The 19883-nt window shown below is 41.6% G+C and overlaps 1 protein-coding gene across 3 annotated transcripts in view; it reads right to left on the bottom strand.

Moving 5' to 3' along the window:
- The window catches only part of rxrgb (retinoid X receptor, gamma b), a 46921-nt gene that overhangs the window by 21668 nt on the left and 5370 nt on the right, over positions 1–19883 (bottom strand). The window contains exon 1 of one of the 3 annotated variants that reach the window (XM_034081257.2): positions 17235–17528. The exons of 1 other annotated variant lie outside the window; for it this stretch is intronic. In XM_034081257.2, coding sequence (XP_033937148.1) covers positions 17235–17298 — 64 coding nt within the window. In that variant the 5' untranslated portion in view covers positions 17299–17528. Of the gene's footprint in view, positions 1–17234; positions 17529–19883 lie in introns of those variants that run through there. One more of the 3 variants, XM_034081258.2, reaches the window with a different exon arrangement.

Genomic DNA, 19883 nt, shown 5'->3' on the forward strand with positions numbered 1-19883 from the left:
ATAAAAAAAGTACCTTTTTATGTATAATGTTCTCACTCTTATCTTATAACCTCATTACATGGAAAGGCTGTGGCTCAGGGGGTAGTGTGCTGGACTTCGAATCAGGGGATAGTAAGTTTGAGTCCCACTGCATGTCGTTGTGTCCCTGATAGGGCTGCACGATTTTGGGAAAAAATCTAATTGCGATTTTTCTGACAAATATTGCGATTCCAATTGCGATATTTATTTTTAAGCGACCCAATGGAAGTTTATTGTAAAATGCGGCCATATCTCCGGCTAGGAAGGTCGTATCAACGTGCTCCCGTCTCTAGCGCCCCCGCAGCCCGAGCTACGAGTGAAAGAACTAAACTTACATGAAACTTCCGTTGGGTTGCTTTAAAGTCAAGCTTCAGTTTAAGATTCACCCTGTCATAGAAACATGTGATGGAGCATTACTAACCTGACCCAGATGCTTTGTTTCACCAAACCATCTAAAGCTCCATTGGAAGCCAGGCACTTTCAAAAGCACTTGGCAGGTGATTGGATCAATCTGTCTATCACCTTCTATCATGGGCCACTTCTGATTGATTAACAATGGCTGGTACATGTGGAGCACAGCACTTCTGATTGGTGTGGATGACTGACACACAAGAAGAACAAACAAAAATGTAAAAAAAAAAAAAAGTTACAAAAAATCGCAGGCTTTGCGATTTGATAATCGCAAAGTCTCGAATCGCGATTTCGATTTAATATCGATTAATCGTTCAGCCCTAGTCCCTGAGACACTTCACCCCAAATTGCTCCTGTGGGGATTGTCCACAGTATTGAGTATGTAAGTCGCTTTGGATAAAAGCGTCTAACAAGTGACATGTAATGTAATGGGAATGGAACCCTAAAAAGGCTTGATTTGTGTAATGATTGCGTAATGTAACCTCCAATCAAAGACCCGCTTCAGTCATTTTTAACCTCAGCTCTATCATTTTCTCATCATAAAACATCCATATCTCTATAATTAGACCTATGCTGTTGGCTGGCGCTCTGGTGATGCAGTCATGTGCGGAGGAACTAGTTTTACTAGTTTGGACATCCACAGTAGTGAATGTACTTTCCCACGTGTCTGAGTATGAACTCGTAAAGATAATGACTGGTGGAGACACACCAGGAACAGTTCATACGGTGTGAAAAATGCATTCCACCTCTTACTATACTCTTTTCTTTATATTAATTGTACATTTACATGGTGTCATTCCTGCTTTTATAATCCTTTTGAGACCGTTGTTTCATAATAAAGACACAAATAAGGTAGTCATTTGTCACTGCGAGATGAGAACACGTTGACCCGCCCTCAGGCAGTAGCTGTCCCAGGAACATATCTTATAGTTTGTTTGCATAGATGTGTCAAATAATCGCTTGTGTCCACAACATATCGTTCTGACTGTTTGTGCCTGTGCCTTCAGTTTGCAGGCGTTTTTGCAAGACTTGCTAAATCCGTGGCAACAGTTTTGAAACGTTGCTGTGAGGCATAACCTCTGCCAGTGATTAGCAGCAGCCATTAGTTTCGTCTGCACTCGATAGGAGAAGCATAGGTTCTATTTTAGGGAAATGGAAAGTTTGAGCAATGCAAGATGCCTTCACATTTCAAGGAATTGGGAAACAGAGAGGAATGTCAAATTGTCTGCCTGGATGTAGCACTTTTTTTTTTTACACGGGGACACAGTGTATAACACACAGCTGGCCATTCACTCCCTCTCTACCATGCCAAGGAACAGATGTTGTGTAACTTCCTGTTTAGCACTGAGACTATAGCCTACATCCCCCCTCTCGCTCCCCCCCTTTCTCCAACTCTCCATGAGTGAACCCTGGCAGTCAAATATGTATCTGGGCCTCCCACTCACTCCTACAGAGCTTACTGGACCCACGCTTTTGTAGTAAAATACAATTTAAACCAAACTCTTAAAAATGAACGCTACTGCCTGTATTTAAATTCTACAATAGCGGGAGTTTATCCTCAGCTTTTCGGAGAGCGGATTCACCTAAATAACGAGCTTATGTAATGGATGAGGACAGTACAGCATGTACTGTGTCTGATTTTGTGCACTGACCCCTCTCTTTATGTGCATGACAAATTCTCTCCAGGGCTCGTAAAGATCTATTCTATTCTGGAAGTGCTGAGTAGGAGATATAGTAACAAGGGTATCGTCACTCCAGCCAAAATGTTCCCAACGTGCCGCCGCAGATACAGAGACCGATAAGTATAATGATTGGACAGGTCGGACGGGAAAGATGACAAGATAAAGGTTGTTGGAGAGAAAGATAGGAGGCCAAGCATTTTTTTTTTTAAACTAAACTCACTTGAGTGCTTATATTCTTGCTTGTTGTCGTGACAACTTGCATTTTTCTCGTAAGCTTGAAAACAGGAAATAAAAATGCAAAGACAAACACTCACACAATCAAGTCCAGATGTTGTTTCAAGATGCTCTGCTCCCAAATATGCATACATTTGTATCCTTATAGTAAATAGCAAACTTATAAACTGAGGTAAAAAGATAATTAATATACAAGTTGAACATTGTTAGTTGATTTATTGACAACAATTTACCTCTATAAACGTTTAATCCAGCTTTTGTGTAGAATTATTTTCCATGATGTTTTATAGCATTGTCAATTCAACATTTGCACTGTTGGTACCATATGAGCTCGGAGGACTGTTAAAGCAATGTTCTATATTAGCCGATTTAAAAGGACCAAACAGATCAATAATAAAATAAGAGTCAGAGTTCCTATTTTAAAGCTATAAATTATAATGTGCAAGTTGGAGACGAAGCCAAAGAAGGCTGCATTAGTTTGTCCAGACTTGATGGTCTTATGAAGCTGCTCTACACATAGAGCTCAGCTCAAAGCACATGCACAGTCAGCTGGTGGGATGCCTGAGAAGAAATAGCCAGCGAGTTGAGCATGCTTTGAGAGAGGAGTGTGTGTGTGTGTGTGTGTGTGTGTGTGTGTGTGTGTGTGTGTGTGTGTGTGTGTGTGTGTGTGTGTGTGTGTGTGTGTGTGTGTGTGTGTGTGTGTGTGTGTGTGTGTGTGTGTGTGTGTGTGTGTGTGTGTGTGTGTGTCTGCATGTGTGTGTGGAAGGAGGCCAACATGGTGGAAGCATAAATCGGCCCAGAGCGGCTCAAAGGGGCCTATCCTCATATGACCCGCCTCAACCGGCTGTCCCCTCTCTATTCTATGTAAATCAGCTCCACACAATAAAGCCTCTGACATGAACAGCATATCACACGTCACACAGCAGAGGAAGGTATGTTAAAAGGATGCTGTTCATAGCAGAGGTGGGGACTCGAGTCTCATGACTTGACTCGAGTCGCACATTTTTTACTTGAGACTTGCTTGACTAACATTGATAAAAGACTTGACTTGACTTTGACTTGGTATTCATGACTTGAGACTTGACTTAAGCTTGAGATAGATGACTTGAAAGGACTTGACTGTTTACAATTAAATATGTGCGTTTGTAGTGAGATATTACGTTTAGTTTCTTCGATAAATAATTATAGCGCCATGCGCGCAAACCTGGCAACCCACTAGAAGGCAGGAGTCTCAGTTAACATGGCAGCGGCTAGCTTTACTCCAAAAATAGTGAAGTTTGGATTCAAGGATCATTTTGTCGATGACGGTAATAAGAAGAGAACAGCGGTATGCAGGGTCTGCAGCATAAAGATCAGTGACACGACCACCACAACATCCAATTTCATTCGTTACTACAAACAAAAACACAGAGAAAGGCGCGTGCATGTGTTGTTAGCTAGAAAGCTAACGTTAAGTTTAAGCTACGTTAGACTTGGTTTCAAATCGATTAAGCAAAGAGAAGACAAAACGGTAAATGAACACTAGAACCGCCAAGGGATTCATTTTGACTAACCCTGATACTGACGAGAGGGAGAGAGAGAGAGAGAGAGAGAGAGAGAGAGAGAGAGAGAGAGAGAGAGAGAGAGAGAGAGAGAGAGGCCTCGTTTATTTCCCCTGTGTTATTATCAGAAGTTACTGTAAACTTTTGAATAATGTAGTTAATTTACTTTTAGTAGTTTGTTTAAATGTTTTAATGATGTTGTTTTTGTTTGTAGAAGTGCAATGAATCTGAACTTTTTGTTCTGTTATGGTGATATATGCTGAAGCAATTTCTAAATTAACCCAATTAAGTGAGTTTTAAATCGTCCTACTTAGTTTATAAGGAAATTATGAAGAGGAACAAATTAAATGATTTGAAAATGATATCTATGTAGGCGCTGACGCTGTTGGCGGTTCTAGTGTTAACAGACATTTACATTAAATATGGGTAATGGAAAATGCCATATATGATTTTCTCACCTGGAATTCTGCCTTTTTGAACAGACTTTTTGAGTCCTAGCTTTATTGTCTGGGGTTAATATGAATCTAATATGATTGTCATCGGTCTAAATTAGATTTCAAATGATTAACTGTGTATGTAATGAAGATCATAGTGTGGGTTGAATCTATTTTCATAACCACTGTCTTTTAACTGATTTAAATGCGGAAACTGGGCTTATTCATCAAAATGTTGTATGACTTGCTTGACTCTCACCACAGTGACTTGGGACTTGCTTGATACTTGTAGGTCAAGACTTGAGACTTGCTCATGACTTGCACATGTAGGACTTACTCCCACCTCTGGTTCATAGGTCACCATAGGTCTGGTTCCACCCCGGTCTGGTGACCAGATTTTCAAAATTAAAACCGGGGACATTTTGAGTTTTGCGGTCAAAATATCATTAACATATCCAATTTTCTTCACTGTTAAAGAAAAAAGGGAGACTGTTCTGGTTCAATTTAATTTGAACATTTTAACTGTTGGATACAAACAGAAGGACGATAGCTCATACTGTATATGAGACTTCCAAGGTCTTTCATTTTGAAACTGATTTTAAATAGCATACATTTTAAATTGTGCTTCAGAAAGTAATGTTATTTTAGGAGTGTTGTGAGATGGTGTCAACATCAATTGAAATTAGTCACCCAGTGGAAATGTCAGATATGTCTTCATAACTGTATACTTACATTTTACATTCACTCAGTTATAATGTGGTAGTTATACGTAGTTTGTTTTACATTATTATTGATCACATTATATAGTACATATTTCTTCATTTAAGCTCCAGTATATATGAATATGTTTGGTGTGTTTTTTAGGTATATTTGTTATTGACCAAGTAAACGCTTTTATTTTGAACGCAGTTTTTACAGGCCTCTACCGTAATGCAAAGGATATTCGCGCACCGCAATACAAAGTGCGGGCTGGCTTGACTGTTTTTTCCGAAGTGGGGGCTGGCTTGAATGACCACAGTCTGTTTACCCAGTGTTTCCTGACATGAAACGTTTTATTTCACCTTGCTATGTGTTTTTAACGTATAAAAAACGGGGACATTTCCGGGGACAGTTTCAACCGGGGACAGGCCAATACAAACGGGGACTGTCCCCGGAAAACGGGGACGTCTGGTCACCCTATCATAGACTGCCTAGAAGGATCAAGACACACAGATTTAGCTCCATTCCTTTCTCTCTCAGTGTCTGTTTGAACTTGCTGCATCTATTTGAGAGAAAACAAACAGACGGAGCAGTGAAGGGCACCTTTGACCGCTGGCGTCGCAAATCAAAGATCGCCTGTTGCCAAACTCCTGAACCAAGTTCACAAAAGCTCCTATCTGCAGGAGACCTGAGTTCTCAGAAACGATCAGTGGGTCCACACACAGCCGACAAAGTGAAGCGCCGGCGCCTCGTGTCACACAGCAGACCTTCAAGATTGATAAATTCAATGAATGATTTACACTAATTGTGATAAACTGTTGCAGTAACCAAAGCTGCAGTAAATGTAGCAAATACTTATAAAAGAAAAAATTACATCAGCATATTTGCTTGTTGGCTCACATCTGATATGATCCTGAATTTGTTTTAGATAAACTTGTTTAACAAGGTTGATCTGTTGGAGGCAAGTTTGTTGATTCAGTTAAGGGTTGAGTCCTAATGTGAAACCAATGTAACATAGACATATCAAATAAACAAGAGTTGGTGACATCAGTGCACAAACTACAGTATATTTATATCTGGATATATGATATAAACTATATATATCCAGTGCTCCACATACTGATACATGTAAACTGACACACATGGAGCAAGGACAAAATGGCACCACATACAGTACTGGACAAAATGCAAAATATATACTGTGATATAGCTTTAAAACGATGGAGGGTGATTGGCAGTTTCTCTCCCACACTGCCCCCCCCTGCCTCAAATGCCTCCATAGGACTCTTTGGTTTACTTCCGTAACATAACGACATCACTTGTAACACTAACGCTTCTGTCGGCTTGCACTCCAACACAGTGTACCAGATAGGTTAAAGGGGTGTCTCACAAAAGAGCCGGCCAGCTAACCAATCAGAGCAGACTGGGCTCTGGTTTCAGACAGAGGGTGAAAAGAGGTGCTGCAGCACAGGCAGTATGAGAAAAATAAAGAGCTTTATGAACATTAAAGCATGGAGACATGTCACAGTAGAGACACACAATACAAATAGGAACAAATACTACTGAAAACTGCAGTCATTAAACCGCTCTTAAAAAAGAATAATCTAGATGCTTCAGTAATGAACAATTACAGGCCCATATCAAACCTTCCATTTCTAGGTAAAATCATTGAAAAAGTTGTTTTTCAACAGTTGAGTAATTTCTTGCATTTAAATGACTGTTTTGATGTGTTCCAGTCAGGCTTTCGTCCAAACCACAGCACTGAGACTGCTCTTGTAAAGGTCTTTAATGACATCCACTTAAACACAGACAGTGGCAGAACTTCAGTGTTAGTATTATTAGATCTCAGTGCTGCGTTTGACACTGTTGACCACAACATATTACTAGACCGACTGGAAAACTGGGTGGGACTTTCGGAAACAGCTCTAAATTTGTTTGAATCCTACTTAAAGGACAGAAACAACTTTGTTTCTATAGGTAAATACTAGGGATGCCAGTGATTATTCGATTATTCGAATATTCGCTTATTCGAATATTCGCTACAGTCTCCATAATCGAATATTATTTTTAAAAATCGATTTTATTTAAATATATATACGTTTTTTTTGTTGTTGTTTTGGCTTAGTTTCAACCAAAATATATATAAATATATATATGCTAATAATAGTAATAGTATTAATAATTGTAAATGGTCATTGGTCACACCACCAGTTTGTTTTACTGTAAACATGGAGGAAGCCTGCGTGCAGAGCAGACACGCTACACGCTACACACCGACCCCGCCCCCACCCCCCCTCTCCCTCACACGTGTGACTCAAGATGAACAAAGCGGCAGGTAAAAAGAGTTCCTCCTCGTGGAACTACTTCGAACTTACAAGTCCAAAGGAAGTTAAATGCAAGCTCTGCGAAAAGACGTTGGTCTATCACAGCTCAACCTCAACAATGCGTTCGCATTTGAGTGCGAAGCACGCCAAAGAGGTTACAGAGAAAGACGCAGCACAGCCGGCTATTACCAACTTCACTTCAAGGCCACGTCGTTGTGATGACATGCTTGTTTGTTGTTTGTACTGTGAAACATGTTCCAGTATAGAAAACAACAGAATTCCTTTTTTTTTTTCTCCCGCGGGGGGGGGGGGGGTCGGTCGGTCGAATAATCGATTATTATTCGCCAGGGCTGCCGAATAATCGATTTTGATCATGGTCAGTTTCTGGCAACCCTAGTAAATACACATCTGAGTTGACAAATATGACATGTGGGGTACCTCAAGGCTCCATCTTGGGGCCTCTTCTCTTTAACGTCGACATGCTACCACTGGCTCAGATAATGAAAAACAACAAAATAAGTTACCATAGCTATGCGGATGACACACAAATTTACGTAACAATTTCACCAAGAGACTATGCTCCAATTCAAACACTGAGTAAGTGCATTGAACAAATCAATGACTGGATGTGTCAGAACTTTCTCCAATTAAACAAAGATAAAACTGAGGTAATGGTTTTTGGATCCAAGGCAGAACGTATAAAAGTTAGCGCTGAGCTTCAGCCTGCAATGTTCAAAACAACAGATAAAGACAGAAATCTAGGTGTAGTCATGGACTCTGACCTGAGTTTGAACAGTCACATTAAAACAGTTACTAAATCAGCCTACTATCACCTAAAGAACATATCTAGGATTAAAAGACTAATGTCACAGCAGGATTTGGAAAAACTTGTCCATGCTTTTATCTTCAGTAGACTCGACTACTGCAATGGTGTCTTCACAGGTCTCACTAAAAAATCTATTAGAAAGCTGCAGCTGATTCAGAACGCCGCTGCTCGAGTCCTCACTGACACTAAGAAAGTGGATCACATCACTCCTGTTCTGAAGTCTTTACACTGGCTTCCTGTGTGTCAAAGAATAGATTTCAAAATACTGCTGCTGGTTTATAAAGCACTGAATGGTTTAGGCCCAAAATACATTTCAGACCTACTGCTAAATTATGAACCATCCAGATCTCTCAGGTCTTCAGGGACTGGTCAGCTTTCTGTCCCCAGAGTCAGAACTAAACATGGTAAAGCAGTGTTCAGTTATTATGCTCCAAATATCTGGAACAAACTCCCAGAAACCTGCTGGTCCGCTGCAACTCTGACTACTTTTAAATCCAGGCTGAAGACTTTTCTTTTTGTCGCTGCTTTTAATTGAACTATTCATATCTTAGACTGCACTGTAACTTTTATCCATGTACTTTTTCTTTTAATGTTTAATTGAACTATTCATATTTTAGACTGCACTGTAACTTTTATCCATGTATTTTTCCTTTTAATGTTTATTTTATTAGCTTTTCTTTTTTAATGCTTAATGTCTTTCATTTTTTGTAAAGCACTTTGAATTGCCTTGTGTTGAAAAGTGCTATATAAATAAACTTGCCTTGCCTAAATGTGCATATTATGTCCTCTTTAAATCTGACTTCCTGTTGGCGGAAGAACCAATGCCACATCATCTTAACCTTCACCATCAACATCACCAAACAGCTGCTGGATGCTATAGATTATTTTGATGTTGGTCAAATACATTTCATTCTCACATTTGAAGCAGACTAAGCCACCGCTGTATCCCACTGATGTGATGATCAACAGGTTTACAGAAACTTCACAGACCACAAACCCTCTAAATCCCTCTCTGGTAATTAGTGGCTGGATGGACCACTTCACTGTGTGGTAATTCAATAAGCTCGTGGCCCACTAGCTAATAATATCTCCTGTCTGGAGAGCAGACCAGCGCTGGGAGTGTTTACTGGTGTGTGGGAGGGGCGAGTGATTGACTCCTGAACAACAACACATGCCTCAATATCCATCAGATTAGTCCCTAATAAGCTAGATCCTCAGCGCATGCAGGCATTGATATGTTTAATACTTTATTTGTGTGTCTGCGGTATTAGTGCATGCTGTAATGTTCATATTTAGCGCCAACAGTGTCCAAGTGCCAGGGAGGTAATGAGGTAATAAGACGGAAAGCTTATTAGATAAAGCAAACACGTAATTAAGAAATCTCTTTACTGCCAAACCAGCTCCAGAGCGCCAGATGTGGACTCTTACATGCACACACACTCGTCGTCATTTACATAAAAAAAAGTATTCCATGCACACAGATGCAAAATTGGCACCCTTCAAACATTCATTTCTGTGCTAAATGAGGTTGATGTCTGATCAATTGTGTCAGCAAATCCTCTTATCCGCGGGTAAGTATCCGCAGCTCAGCGGGCCAGCTGTCAAGAAGGTGGGAGGCCGAAGAGGAGGGGGCGAAGAGAAGGGGACAGAGCGGGATAGGAAGGAAGGGAGCGATGGATGGATGGATGGAGGGGACTGAGGGAGGATGGGGGAGGGCATTGTCCTGATCCCAAACAGCATCTCTGCCCAACGCTCACATGATCCCACCAACACACTAATCTCTCCGCCTGGCTGACAACATTAGATCATCAATTGGGAAAAGCCCCAGGTTGTATTCTTCACAGCTGGGATTTAGGAGATACAAATGGTTATTCAGAATCAGAATACCTTTATTAGTCCCACGGAGGGGGCATTTACATTGTTACAGCAAAAAAGAGCCAAAGACAGCTCATTCCTAAGAGAGATGGGGGAGACTTAAAGCTGTTTAGTACAACAATTCCTCAAGAAGGATCCATTTACTGACTGCATTTTTTGACAGCCAAAATAAATATAGCCTATTACCGGTATATAAGATCAACCTAATTTAAAAAACAAACAAATGCTCGTTGGCATTCCTCTCTTGTTGAAACAGAGAAATGTTTCTCCGACAGACGGCTGTGACAACACGAGCACATGAGCTGCTGAACTTCTCTGACCCTCAATTCTGCCCCGTTGTGAACTCTCTAGTGAACTCACACACTTTCCATGAAAAGAAAAGACACGCACTCCCTTTCTATCCACGCACCGTCTTGCTCTGTAGTTTCCCTGAAGCCAAGCCTTAAACATACAGTGGGGCTAAAAAGTATTTAGTCAGCCACCAATTGTGCAAGTTCTCCCACTTAAAAATATGAGAGAGGCCTGTAATTTTCATCCTAGGTACACTTCCACTATGAGAGACAGAATGGGGGGAAAGAATCCAGGAAATCACATTGTAGGATTTTTAATGAATGAATTGGTAAAATAAGTATTTGGTCACCTACAAACAAACAAGATTTCTGGCTCTCACAGACCTGTAACTTCTTCTTTAAGAGCCTCCTCTGTCCTCCACTTGTTAACTGTATTAATGGCACCTGTTTGAACTCGTTATCAGTATAAAAGACACCTGTCCACAACCTCAAACAGTCACACTCCAAACTCCACTATGGCCAAGACCAAAGAGCTGTCAAAGGACACCAGAAACAAAATTGTAGACCTGCACCAGGCTGGGAAGACTGAATCTGCAATAGGTAAGCAGCTTGGTGTGAAGAAATCAACTGTGGGAGCAATTATTAGAAAATGGAAGACATACAAGACCACTGATAATCTCCCTCGATCTGGGGCTCCACGCAAGATCTCACCCCGTGGGGTCAAAATGATCACAAGAACGGTGAGCAAAAATCCCAGACCCACACGGGGGGACCTAGTCAATGACCTGCAGAGAGCTGGGACCAAAGTAACAAAGGCTACCATCAGTAACACACTACGCCGCCAGGGACTCAAATCCTGCAGTGCCAGACGTGTCCCCCTGCTTAAACCAGTACATGTCCAGGCCAGGGTTTCCGCTAGGATTTTTTCTCGCCGGTCAAATGTCCGGGCAGAATTTATTTTACCGGACTAATTTGAAACTTACCGGTCATATTTCAATAATAATAATAATAAGAGTTGTGTAGCAGAGTTGCCGTTAGCAGGTAATTACCGGACTATGAGCAGATATGCTTCAGTTTAAAACTCAGTTCACGGGGCTCATTTTTATATTGCTTCAGTTTATAATCATAACAGATCGAAAAATTCTGATTCATTTTTCAATAAATGATTCCACAAACAACAAACAACATAATTATTACATTCAAACAAACTACTTGTAGTAGATAACGTACATTATTCAGAAGTTTACATCAACTTTGAATAATAACACGGGAGAAACGGATCCTCTCTTTCCCTCCCTCTCTCTCCTGACAGCACGTCAGTTTCTCAAGCAGCTCCTGCAGCCCGCTAAACAGAGGGCGGGGCTTCAGGTGATTCTGCAGAGCTGCGTGTCTCGGTCAGACTCAGCAGCTGATCTGATCTCTCTCTCGCTCCGGTTACACTTCACTCGCGTTTCTGTCCATATCGATCAGATCCAGCTCTCCTGGTCGGCCTTTATAGAGAGCACCGATCAAACTATTAAGAGTGAATATCGGCCGATAATGACCGGCGGCCGATCGATCGGAGCCTCCCTAATTATTACCAGACATTTTGACCGTCAGGTTTTGAATTTACCGGTTTTTTATAAATTTTACCAGCTAAAAACCGGTAATTACCGGCTAACGGAAACCCTGGTCCAGGCCCGTCTGAAGTTTGCTAGAGAGCATTTAGATGATCCAGAAGAGGATTGGGAGAATGTCATATGGTCAGATGAAACAAAAATAGAACTTTTTGGTAAAAACTCAACTAGACGTGTTTGGAGGAGAAAGAATGCTGAGTTGCATCCAAAGAACACCATACCTACTGTGAAACATGGGGGTGGAAACATCATGCTTTGGGGGTGTTTTTCTGCAAAGGGACCAGTACGACTGATCCGTGTAAAGGAAAGAATGAATGGGGCCATGTATCGTGAGATTTTGAGTGACAACTTCCTTCCATCAGCAAGGGCATTGAAGATGAAACGTGGCTGGGTCTTTCAGCATGACAATGATCCCAAACACACTGCCCGGGCAACGAAGGAGTGGCTTCGTAAGAAGCATTTAAAGGTCCTGGAGTGGCCTAGCCAGTCTCTAGATCTCAACCCCATAGAAAATCTTTGGAGGGAGTTGAAAGTCCGTGTTTCCCAGCGACAGCCCCAAAACATCACTGCTCTAGAGGAGATCTGCATGGAGGAATGGGCCAAAATACCAGCAACAGTGTGTGAAAACCTTGTGAAGACTTACAGACAACGTTTGACCTCTGTCATTGCCAACAAAGGCTATATAACAAAGTATTAAGATGAACTTTTGTTATTGACCAAATACTTATTTTCCACCATAATTTGCAAATAATTTTTTTTCTCATTTTGTCTCTCATAGTTGAGGTATACCTAGGATGAAAATTACAGGCCTCTCTCATCTTGTTAAGTGGGAGAACTTGCACAATTGGTGGCTGACTAAATACTTTTTTGCCCCAGAAAATGCCAGGCAAGCTAATGAACATAAAGTACATCATCTGTGGCTGTCGTGTCCTCACATTCACAAACACTGGAGACTTTTTGCACAGACACAGGCAGAGGATTGATTTTGAGGCCAGGGCTGAGACAGGGACGAGATACAGATTGTTTTTCAAGCGATAAGAAAGGTTGGAGCTTTAACAACAAGAGCTAACAGAGAGACAGAACAAGCTGAGCAAGCAGTCCCTGGAAAACAAACACAAAGGTAGACTGAATGCCCACTGCAGACCTAGCATCACACACACACACACACACACCACACACACACACACACACACACACACACACCACACACACACACACACACACACCACACACACACACACAACCCACACACACACACACACACACACACACACACACACACACACACACAAGCGACTGACCTTGGATGTGGTGATAAGATCCTAGATAGTCAGCTACTACATAATCAGCTTAGTATCTACAGTTAACTTGTGGCATGTGAAAACTTGGACATAAATGATGTCCTACAACGGACAAAGATACACTTTAGTATTAATGACTGAATATAAGGAACACATTTAAACATTAAGAGGACTTAATAATTCAAATGCTAAATATTTGCCTGAGCTGAAGAGAAAGAAAGTCGTCCTGATAAATGGAAACAGATTTATACATACTGAAGTACTTGAAGCATGCAATCTAAACACCCACCGCTCTGGCTTTACTTAAAGAGGAATGACAAAAAGGTCTATGGAACAAATGGGAGACTGAACATCTTCCTCAAATGAATGCATGAGACCAACAAGTTGTTTCCACCACTTGAGAGGTTTCACGTGAGCTGTTTATCTGAAGCTACTCCAAATGTGTTGCTTACATCCGTGAATGGAAAGTATGGGTGTTACTGGGCCCTGGTAGGCTGCCTTAACCTGGAAACGGCCAATATCATGCATTTCATTGGTTGCTAAGACTGCCGCCAAAGAATACAGATGAATATACATTTGCTGTAAGAGCATAGTTGTTCCGAATAAAAGTAATATGTCCCCAGAAACCTTTTGCCAGGGAGTCAGGGAATCTAAACTATGTGCAAAAATGTACATTTAAAAGTACAACTCAATCTAAGATTTGTAGTAGACAGTGCCTTGGATTCGGATCATGGTGCCACACGAGGAAAGGTCAAAGTTATCGGGATATCTGAACTTATGGTATGTCCTCGCAATCCATCTAAAGGTGTTGCAATATTTCAGTCTAGAGACCTACGGTATGTGTTGGTGGATCGATTCACGCACCTACATTGCCATCTATATATAATTGGTGCTCGCATTGCTAAGAAGGCATTAAAAGGACCGGCTTTGCATGTTTTACCCCTTTAACTTACACTCATTTTCAACTGTATATAGTGGGTATAATTTGAGAGGAAATCTACATTTTAAACTACTCAAGGTCAGAACAACTCTGAGAAGTATGAGTATAACAATCTGTGGGGTGATGTTATGGAATGGTTTGGAGCAGGAGTCAAAACAAAGCACAAGCATAATTCAGTTTAAAAGGATGTGCAGAAACACTTTTTTGGAAAACTATGAGAATGAAGAGAGGTGATTGAAGATGAGAAATTATTGTATATGCATGTGTATATATAAATGTAAGTAGGAATAACTTGCATAATGATTTAAAGGACAATCATTGATCAAGTAAAGGGTGGGAATTAATAAGCATTTGCTTCCTCCTGCTCCCTTTCGGACACATTATATATTATTATTATTAATATGAAGACTTTTTTTGTTGAATATATAATATTATCATGAAATGTGGGATAAATACTGTATTTTAACAATACGGTATTCTGTTTTCACATTTGTTATTTTTTATTTGTTATTTTTTCTATCTGTTCGAAATAAAGATTGAAATGAAAAAATAAAATGAACTGTCCCTTGAAGCAAGCCACTGTGTCTGTAAATGCTTTGGATAAACGTGGTGTATGACTGTGTTGTGATTGTGTGTTTTTAAATAGTCCTGTACTATGCTGTAACCATTCTTAAGGCCAGGACTCTCTTGAAAAACAGATTTGTAATCTCATGAGACCAATCCTGGTTAAATAAAGCTAAAATAAAATTAAAATAAATGGATTTATTAACTTCTACAGCTACAAGTGTGAGACTCAGAAATAAGCTGGAAAAAAACCCCAACATGAATCGTTTGCTTGTTTTTTCGTCGTCCAGGTTATTTTTCTGATTACTTCATGAATCAAACAAGTAGAATCAAGGCTCTACATAGGCGAGTTTAACATTATACTTTGCATAGACAGACACCAAAGTCAATATACAAACCATAATCTCTTTAATTACGCAACGTCCACACAAGCGGCGTGCGTTGAGCTTGCAGGTGGGCGTGTCTGAAACTCAACCAACAACCAATCACATGAATCTCCCGCCCGGACACAAGGGCCACGCGGTTTGATTGGCTAGAGCTTGTACTGGCATATGATTTGATTGGCTGACACTTCCATCGAAGCTTCAAAAGTTGAACATTGCCAACTTTTGCAGCGAGCAAAACGCGAACAAAGCGAACAAAGCGAAGCGACGCTCCCACAATGCAGTTCGGCAAAGTGTGACGTCACCCCATTCATAGTGAATGGGCAGAAGCGTTGAAACTTCAACGCACGCCACCGTGTGGACGGGCCGTTACAGTTAATTAGGGGTGTAAAGGTATACGTCTTCCTATATATTTATGTTCTCTATGTTTGTGTTATGTGTAACGTTGCTGCCTTCTTGGCCAGGTCAGCATTGAAAATTTGATTTTATCTCAATGCTTTTATCTGGTTAAATAAAGGTTAAATAAAAAATAAATAATATTCGGTATACACGTGTGTACCGAAGTGTACCGACTAATATAAACGTTAAACGTCAACAATTGAGAACGTGAACAACTTTTTGGAAGTAATCTCTGTAATTTGCTCACATTGTGTTCAACGCGTCATAGAGCGACCAAGTCATTTCATTGGACGAGAGGCATACTATGAGAGCTGGTCACAGGGATGCGTTCAAATGTTGTCAGTAGTTTGAGGAACTGTCGAAGTGGCGAACGCAGATAAAGTTGAGCTCGAAAATCCTACAGCATCATTGAAGTCTCAGGTTTGGGAACATTTTGGTTTGGCAGTTACGTACAAGGATGACGGACAAAGACAGGTGGACCGAACCAAAGCTGTTTGTTCGGCATTGTTCAACTAAAATTGGTTACGCGATATACAAACTTTTTAAACTTTTATGAAACTGCAATATTTGTAGGATTCAATGGGAGATCAAAAGGATTATCCTTGCTTTAATTTTCTGTCCATATTATTGCAGAGTGACTATGAGTTTTATGGTTGTAATCACAGCTGTTTGCCCCGCTGTGCTTTTAGTGGAGGGATCAGAACAGAAAATGTCCATCATGTACATGCAGCAGGGGAGGATTAGTGTGGATGGTTCACACTGGGGTACAGATGAGATGTGGACAGAATTATTCATCTGAAAAGGTGTTGAAAGTGTTTCCACTACCCTTACATCAGACAAGAAATGGGGACGGAATGAACATCCTCAAGTTTGACACTGAAGAGACACATGTAAACACACACACACACACACACACACACAGCACACACACACACACACACACACACACACACACACAGTGAGCCAGTTAATATGGCGACTACAGTATGTGTGCAAGCGAGCTCACATCAACACCTCTATACACTTAGGAAGGGGGAAAAGCAGAAAAAGCTTATCAGAGCGAGCGTTGATGGAAGGATGCATGCAGGGTGGCAGACAGCGGACAGAGAGAGAGAGAGAAAGCAGGATGGGGAGGGGACAAGTGTTGAGAGAAAAACTGATAGTGAAGGACACGGCAATGTGAGCTGGAAGCGTCCTTTTAAGTTGAGTGGCATCCTCGCTGACCACATCTGAGAACTGGAGTGAGTCACAAGCAACCGCAAAGCCTTGTACCTGTCACAGTCGGTTACCGTGAAGCAATGGGTTTAGAAAGTATAGGAACAGAGCTGCTGGGGGTCGATAAGATGATGACACATGTATCTTAAAGATGCAATCAACCAAAATATAGTCCTTGGAGCAATGTGAGAAATGTATCACAATGAGGATTTATCTATATGGAAAAGCAAAAAGGCAATACGTTTACAAATCTTTCTGTTTGTTGCAGGTTTCTCCGGCTGCAGAAATACATTCAACTTGTCCATAGAGTGGACAGGAATTAGAGGCTTTACCATGTAGTGCAATTGTGCAGCGCTAGCATTACGTGCTCCAATGCTGTGCAAAATCACAGTGCAACAGCTGTGCAGACACACCGCCATATGCACTCTGTTCTGACCCAACAACACACACACACATGCCAGACAACTCACTCAACTACTCACAGTGTCCAAAACTCTCCTTCCCTGAGCTGCCTCCAGGTGTGGGTGATGCCACAGGGTGCCACATGTCTCAGGGGGCAAGAGTGGCGCTGGCAAGACGGCAGTCACTCCGAATCAGGACTCAGACACGAGTGTTGGCTCGGTGACAAACTAAAAAGAATGATGTGTGTACTTTTCAGGACCGAGCAGACGGGTCGATGTTGGAAAGGGGCGTGCCGTTAGTGCAGCGTAAAAGAGGCGGAGACCACCGGCGCCGGTTATAGGATTACACAGATTATCCCTCCGCAGAGATCAATCCCACAGGAACTGTTTACTGAGAGACTGCTGCTCTTATACCGCTCACTCACACACACCGTCTCTCTCTCTCTCTCTCTCTCTCTCTCTCTCGCTCTCTCTCTCTCTGGTAAAGCTATCTGTACAGAGACACCTGTTGTAGTGACAGAACAGGGTGTCTGGCACGGGAGGAGAGGGCGATTATGTGGGTGTACGTGTACCGTACCACCAGCAGTTTCACATTACTCCTTCTTAAAAGGCAGCAAGACCGGAGGGCGTGGGAAGACAGTACGACACTTTTATGTGTCAATTTCTTCTTTCCTGCCCTTTTGTCATGTATTAGTCACATGTATTAGTCACAGTGGTATAAATAGGATGTGAGAAAGGAAGTGACACTAAGTGGCCAAAGGCTAAATAATTCTGTCTATCTCCCACATGACGGTTTCCCCCTTTGCCAAGAAATAGTGGTGCAAGCATGCATGCCTAATGGTTCTGTTGTAACATGTTGAAGTGCACATTGTTAGTATGTTTGTGTGTTTAACAAGTGTTATAGCATTCCAGGAAGTCAGGAATGGTCTGTTTCAGAGCTCGAGGATGCTCAAGCAAACAAGGAGCAAAGTGAAAACCCAGATGCAAGCCCAGGCCAAAAATATACCTTAAAGGCAATGAAGAACAATACATGACAAACACCAAGCGAACCTAAATAAGCTGCAGGCGGGGATGGTTCTAATTTTTGTCTGAATGTTTCATCAGCTTTAAAAAACAGCGATAAAATGCAACTCAACGTTGGTCACCAGTGTCAGATGCAGCATACATACTGCACTTCGCAATGGATGTAAGTCATATCATCACCAGATAATAGCCCGAGCCAGTAAATGTAAAATTGGCACTGATTGTAGTCTGCAGCTGCTCCTTTTAATCTATCCTGCCATCCTATCAAATGCTCGCCCCCAATCTACCCCCCAGGCTTGGGAAACGAACATTTGGATTAAAAGATAGCACTTCAAACTTGAGAAGCCTTCGCCGACATGTGTGCATCTATTAGCTCCATGACTCAACAGAGTTTTCTTGTGCGGTGCACCTGCATGAGGCTGGATCAGATGTCTATACAGTGCTTGAAGGAGGGCCACCAGTAACCTGATCTCACTCCGGGACAGCAAGCTGGCAAGGGACTGGGCGAGAAGAAGGGAGGCCGGAGAAGGAGAAGAGACACTCGCTGCTGCTCATTCAGAGTGAACAAATCCGCAGGGAGAAGCTCAAATAATACAGTCCTTCTTAAATGCATGCCGTGTTATAATAATGTGTCATGGCCCAAATCAAACACGCCAAATTAACCTTGAGAGCCTGAATTAGCATTCATGGATGTGTCATCGAAGACGTGAGAGGAGGACAATTGGCAAACTTACATTTCTGGCACACTCTTGAAAGTTTAATATGAACTGACTAATAATCTAACCACTGCTTTGTCAATTGGTGTCATGTCTACTTATGTCTACAAATGATTCATCTTCTAGGCGTTGATACTGAAACAGAGAAGGAGATCTCAAGAGGACACCGTTTCTTTTTACGCGCTCCCCCTCGTTGCTACTAGCCGTGATTTTGAACAGGAAGGACATTTGAATGCAACATATCAGTTGGAAAGATATATTGGGAAAAGGCAGTCGTAAAAGAATATTAATGAAAAACAGCATTAAGGCAGAAAAACATGTTGTTTTCTTCCAAACAGCATTGTGTGCCTGTGCTGTATTAATGCATGTGGGTGCGCGGCACACAACACACACACACACACACACACACACACACACACACACACACACACACACACCACACACCACACACACCACACACACACACACACACACACACACCACACACACACACACACACACACACACGCCATGTATACATCACTTCAGGGGGACATTACATTGACTTACATGCATTTCCTGGAGACTTATCCTAACCTTAACCATAACCAACAAATGCCTAACCCTAAACCCTAACCCTTACCCTTAACCTTAACCTTACCCTAAACCTAACCAAGTCTTCACCTAAAATTAACGATTGCCCTCAAGGGGACCTCCAATTGTCCCATAAGGGAGGCGAGTCCCCACACGTGACATGTAAACAGTGTAGGTCCCCACAAGTATAGTATGCTAGTATATACACACACACACACACACACACACCACACACACACACACACTAAAAGGGCACTCAAGAGAAACTCAAAATAGCCAAGCGAGGTATGCTTCACGTCTCTTAATGGAGGGATTTAATGAGACATCATTTTCTAAGCTTTTACCTGTTGCTGCCATTAAAGCTACTGCATGGACCCATGGACCCTCTGACTCGTCAGAGCAACTCACCGAGCCATAA

The sequence above is a fragment of the Pseudochaenichthys georgianus genome, chromosome 4 (genome assembly GCF_902827115.2).
Source record: "Pseudochaenichthys georgianus chromosome 4, fPseGeo1.2, whole genome shotgun sequence".
Lineage (NCBI taxonomy): Eukaryota > Metazoa > Chordata > Actinopteri > Perciformes > Channichthyidae > Pseudochaenichthys > Pseudochaenichthys georgianus.